Genomic DNA, 6,078 nt, shown 5'->3' on the forward strand with positions numbered 1-6,078 from the left:
ATACCTTATTAGTTAACACAAATGTTTATTTATGTTTATGTCTGTCTGATAATGTGTTTGTTTTGTTGTTTGCAGGTTACAACTGCAGTGGAACTGTTAACTGAATAAAACCTTAGTTCTGGATACACCGGGTTTACTTCAATTTATTCAGTTAACAATTCCACTCCAGTTATACCCCATAAAATCCTTCACTGTTTGCAGGATCACAAGCTATAAGACGAGTCACGAGACTTGGTTCCATCTTCCTCTCTCTTTTATTCAGTTAATCAATTCAGTCGCCATGGAACGGCTTCTGCGCCCATCCCGGTTTGATGTGGACCATAACTCTGCTCAGGCCGCCAAGGAGTGGACACACTGGCTGAGGACGTTTACAAACATCGTTGAAGCGGTGCAGCTGACTACCCCTACGCTTGACAAACTGGTTCTTCTCACTAACTATGTGGCTCCTAGTGTGTATGACTACATTTCTGAGTGTGAGACTTATGAGAAGGCTGAAGAGGTTCTGACATCTTTGTACGTGAAACCGAACAATGAAATATTTGCCAGGCATCCACTTGCCACTTGCAGGCAAAACTCGAGTGAGTCCCTGGATCAGTTCCTGCAGGCACTGAAGCTACTTGCTAAGGACTGCCAATTCAAAGGTGTAACTGCGGAGGAAGCGTGTGACAGTTATGTTCGGGATGCCTTCATTAATGGTTTGGTCTCTGGTACAATACGCCAGCGTCTGTTGGAGAATTTGACACTGAACTTAAATACTGCTTATGAACAGGCCCGCACTCTAGAAATGGCCCAGAAGTGTTCAGCCTCCTACTCTTCAGCAGAACCTGTTAATGCTGCTGTTTCAGCAATGAGTCGAGAGGAGGAATCGTTTAGTGCTGAAAATAAGAGTGTGTCTGTTTCTGCTGCTACTTCTAGTGCTCGATGTTTTTTTTTTGTGGGAACAACCGGCATCCCCGAACTCAGTGTCCTGCTAAGGACGCAGTGTGTTTGAAATGTAAGAAGCAAGGACATTATGCTAAGGTGTGCCGCTCTGTGAAACAGGCGAGTGGCTCTTCTAGCCCAAAATATTCTTCAGCAATGCTAGCTTCTATAGTGGGGGCCTCCCTAAGTGTCTTGAAAAATCTATAACACCTCTCAAGCTTAATGGTAGCCCTGTCAGTGCCCTTATTGATACTGGGAGTTCGGACAGCTTTGTGCGTCATAATTTAGTGGACCTAAACAAACTAACTATGTCTCCAGAGCATGGAAAAGTCTCCATGGCTGATGAATCCCTGTCCTTAAACATCTTAGGTCTGTGCAGTGTGGACTTGGAGTTAAAAGGAGAGACTTATCACGGTTTTGAACTCAGGTTGTTACAAAGCTTATGTAGTGATGTGATTCTAGGCCATGACTTCCTGAGGAAACATTCTGGTTTGGAAATGGGATTTTGGAGGAGAGAAACCTCCTTTGAAGATATGTTCACTAGGTGTTGTTAAGGTGTCCCCTCCTTTCCTTTTCAAGAACCTGACGCCAGATTGTAGACCAGTGGCTAATAAGTCAAGAATATACTCCTTGAGTGACAAGAAGTTCTTTGAAGCGGAGATTGAGCGTATGATGTCGGAAGGAATAATAAGGCCTAGCAATTCTCCTTGGAGAGCTCAAGTGCTGGTGACATCAGGGGAGAATCAGAAAAGGAGGATGGTTGTAGATTACTCTCGTACTATAAACAAGTTCACTGAGCTTGATGCTTACCCCTTGCCAAATATCGACGAGATGGTGAACAACATTGAACGGTACAAGGTGTTCAGTACCTTAGATCTGAAAAGTGCATATCATCAGGTTGCAATAAGAGAAGAAGAGAGACCGTACACTGCATTTGAAGCTGGGGAGTGAAAAATGGAGTAGCTGCTTTTCAACGTGTGCTTGACGAAATCCTTAAGAAAGAAAAAGTAGGTGGTACATTTGCTTATGTAGACAATGTTACTGTGTGTGGTGAGACAGAGGAGGAGTATGACCAGAATTTAAGAAGGTTTTTGAAGGTGGCTGAGGAGTACAAACTAACTCTAAACCACAGCAAGTGTGACTTCAAAGTCAGAATCATTAAATTACTTGGGTATTCAGTAACGGATGGGGAAATCAAACCCGATCCAGAACTCTTGCAACCACTGTGGAATCTTTCACTCCCAAAGGATGCAGCTTCTCTTCGCATGACCATGGGATTGCTTGCACATTACTCAAGATGGATCCCAAACTTTTCAGAGAAAATCCACCCTCTCACACAAGCCAATGGTTTTCATTTATCTACTGAAGCACTGCAAGCTCTCGGGAACTTGAAGAAAGACATTGCTAGTGCTGTGGTAACAGCCATTGATCCCACCTCTCTTTTCACTGTGGAAACGGACGCCTCAGGTCATGCAATAGCAGCTACTCTGACACAGAATAATCGCCCAGTGGCTTTCTTCTCCCGCACTCTCACTCGCAGTGAACAGGGACATACTGCAGTGGAAAAGGAAGCTTATGCCATAGTGGAGGCATTGAGGAAGTGGAGACATTACTTAATTGGACACCATTTCAAGCTCACCACGGACCAGCGTAGTGTAAAGTTTATGTTTGACTCTAAATCAAACAGTAAAATAAAGAATGACAAAATAGCAAGGTGGAGAGTTGAACTCTAATGTTTTCACTATGAAATAGTATACCGTCCAGGAACAGAGAACATACCAGCTGATGCTCTCTCCCGTATCTGTGGTGCCACTACTTCTGATAAACTCCGAGAACTTCATGAAATCCTATGTCACCCAGGAATATCTCCTATGATGCATTTCGTCCGAGGGCGGAATCTACCTTACTCGGTAGAAGAAGTGAAGAAAATTACCACCTCTTCCCAAGTGTGTTTAGAGCTCAAACCTCGATTCTTCAAATACTCGGGACAACTGATCAAAGCATCCCTGCCATTCGAGAGGCTGAACTTAGATTTCAAAGGCCCAGTTCCCTCTCGATCTAGAAACAAGTACTTCCTCATGGTTGTGGATGAATTTTCAAGGTTCCCTTTTGTTTTCCCTTGCGCTGATATGACCACTAGAACTGTCATCAGTTGTGTGGTGCAACTATTTGCTTTGTTTGGTATGCCAGTATACATCCACACTGACAGGGGTGCATCTTTCATGTCTGAAGAGCTGAAGGATTTCTTGATGAAGAAAGGTGTAGCTACCAGTCGCACTACACCTTATAACCTAAAGGGAATGGTCAGGCTGAAAAATATAATGGAATTATATGGAAAACTCTAACATTGGCCCTTAAGACAAGAAACCTTGATGTGTCTCAGTGGGAAACTGTTCTCCCAGATGCTCTCCATTCTATACGCTCCTTGTTGTGCACTTCCACGAACAGTACTCCTCACGAGCGCCTTTTCCTGCATAGTAGAAGGTCCACCACCGAACAATCGTTGCCTACTTGGCTCATCCAAGGAGGACGTGGTCTCCTGAGACTCCATGTAAGACACAGCAAGAACGACCCCTTGGTGGATGAGGCTGAAATCGTAGAGACGAACCCTGAGTATGCTCAAGTGAAGCTTTCAGATGGTAGGGCGACTACGGTTTCATTAAGACATCTTGCTCCTATGGCTAATGACAACCGAGAAAATACAGATGCTGGGGATCCTGTACCTCAGTCCGAGGTCCAGTTGCGAATGCTCCCCAGGAGATTGCACGCGTTTCTCCCATGTGGATACTGCTCCTCAGAATGACACTCTTCACGAATCACGTACAGTGCCTCAACAGGTAGCCTCACCTCCTCCACTTCGAAGGTCAGAGAGAGTGAGGCAACCTCCAAAGTACCTTCAGGATTATTCCACGTGAGCTTAACTCAGAAGGGAAGAATGTGGTAAGAATAAACCTGTTTATATTATCCTGTCGTTCATAAGGAGTGTAATGTATATACTAACTGCAGTGGAATTGTTAACTGAATAAAACCTTAGTTCTGGATACACTGGGTTTAATTAACTTGTATCGTGTATTTCTGAATTGGTAATAGTTATCCCGATATAATTGCTTATTGAGGTGAGCCACCCGGAATGATTGATTGTTTTCCATTTAGTATTGAAACGGGGCAGACGGAGCCAATATGGTTAAGGTTTTATAAGATACCAATATATTCCCAAGGAGAGATAGAATGGAAAACTAGTAAATAAAGGGAACAAGGCATTATTGAGGAGAGCCAATCCTCGGTAAGATTGTGTGTTGATTAGATAAAGTTGAATGCAGTCACTAATTTCTCAATGAGATAATGAGGGTAGAGAGCGACACGTTTGTTTTGCTTCCAGGATATTAAAAGAGGCAGAAAATAATTATATTACCTTCAATCGAGAGTCATTAGCTATTCTTTGTGTTCCGGGGAGGCATCAATTCATTATATTTGGTCAACTGATTGAGTAGCAAACTGATCATAGGCTTTTGTGTGATTTATTTTACAAGGGAGACTTGACGTCTGGACAGGTGAGATGGATTGAGATATTTTTGAAGTTTAACATAAAGGGGTTTCACCACAAAGAGGGTAAAGCTAGACATGTAGCTGATACCCCTCTATAGGTGCAGTAATCTGAGTAACTACAAGCGCACAAAAAAGGAATGAAGAACAGGCGCAAGAAGTTGATTTACCACATCAAAATATGTGAATTCACACGAGGACCACTCTGGAACTGAAAACCATAGAGAGAGAGAGAGAGAGAGAGAGAGAGAGAGAGAGAGAGAGAGAGGTGGGGGGAGTATAGTAAACGTGAATGAGAGTAGGTGATGAAGACCATTCCTGGGGGTGTCCAGAATGAGTGCTTTGATGACGCATGTGTGATTCACCTAGAAGGTTGGAAAATGAAGTAAATCCGAGAGGGACAGAAAAAATATAGAATGGATGGGAAGAGGGGAGAGCAGATGTTATAGGAGAATTAGACAGTTACCCATTGTTTCTGAATGGGCTTCGTGATTTTTTTTTTTTTTTATATAGAGAATGATATCTTATAATGTGCTTAAGAGGAAAGGAGAGGGGAGTTTTGTGCACGAGTAGTTCGTCCTCCCTATTTAATTAATCGAGCCATCAATATTGTACCTACAAGTGCGTGTAGGGGCATTGTTGGATTGGTAGGAATAAAAAAAATCTATAGAAACGTATATAAAATGTTGTCATATTTGTAACTGTTTTCAATGACATAAAAAGACTACCGGAAGTCAGAAAATTGGCTGTAATTCTGTTAAATTTTGTAGGGTGCACATGTATGTGCTAGGACCATTTCCTACTGATATAACACAACAAAGGTATATATATATATATATATATATTTACATGTATATATACATCCATATATATATACATATATATATATATATATATATTTATATATCTAAATACACACACATATATATATATATATACATATGTATATATATATATATATATATGTGTGTGTGTGTGTGTGTGTGTATTTAGATATATAAGATATATATATATATATATATAGAGAGAGAGAGAGAGAGAGAGAGAGAGAGAGAGAGAGAGAGCTTGTGTTTTAGAGACATTTTTCAGTCGAGACAATATACTATATGAAACTAAACATCGATAATTTTTTTGTAAAAAAGTTGTTCGTGAGAATGGTAGAACAAATATCGCATCAAATGTACAATACAATTGTAAGTAAACTATTATCATAATGATATAATTAGGAACCATGAAATTATATTGAATATACGTTCATATATATTTTTTTGAGATTTCCCAGGCATCACATAGCTCATAGCTCTAACAGTAGTAGTACTTCCCCCATCCTGGTGTCAATGAACGCACCTATGCCAGACACGCGTCTCAACGTTAAGGAAATTAAACAAGATTTGAACATTCACACACATTCAAAATGCAAAGATATTAATAATAGACTGTAATCAAATAATTCACTGTACAGTTCAGTAACTGAAAGCACCAAAAAAAAAACATTAAAAATGAACAAATTACAGTAGTTTGTATGACATTTTTGAACGCACCAATGCCAATCACGCGTCTGTACGTTAGGGAATTTAAACGAGATTTGAAAATTCATTCATGTTCAAAAGTCAA

At 40.8% G+C, this 6,078-nt stretch overlaps 1 protein-coding gene across 1 annotated transcript; it reads left to right on the forward strand.

Annotated features, from left to right (window-relative positions):
• Positions 1-280: 280 nt before the first annotated feature.
• Positions 281-3,266, forward strand: LOC137614935 (uncharacterized). Its single transcript, XM_068344586.1, has 4 exons — positions 281-985; positions 1,501-1,772; positions 1,862-2,571; positions 2,686-3,266. Exons 1-4 carry the CDS (start codon positions 281-283, stop codon positions 3,264-3,266), a joined length of 2,268 nt encoding a protein of 755 aa, XP_068200687.1.
• Positions 3,267-6,078: the final 2,812 nt, after the last annotated feature.

Source organism: Palaemon carinicauda, chromosome 21 (genome assembly GCF_036898095.1).
Source record: "Palaemon carinicauda isolate YSFRI2023 chromosome 21, ASM3689809v2, whole genome shotgun sequence".
In the NCBI taxonomy this organism is placed as follows: Eukaryota; Metazoa; Arthropoda; class Malacostraca; order Decapoda; family Palaemonidae; genus Palaemon; species Palaemon carinicauda.

Bases quoted from the DNA above. Each gene is read 5' to 3' on its own strand.
- LOC137614935 (XM_068344586.1), top strand. From the start codon at position 281: ATGGAACGGCTTCTGCGCCCATCCCGGTTTGATGTGGACCATAACTCT. The intron at 986-1,500 runs GTTTGAAATGTA...TTCCTTTTCAAG, and splicing joins TCCTGCTAAGGACGCAGTGT to AACCTGACGCCAGATTGTAG. The intron at 2,572-2,685 runs GTAGTGTAAAGT...TATACCGTCCAG, and splicing joins CAAGCTCACCACGGACCAGC to GAACAGAGAACATACCAGCT.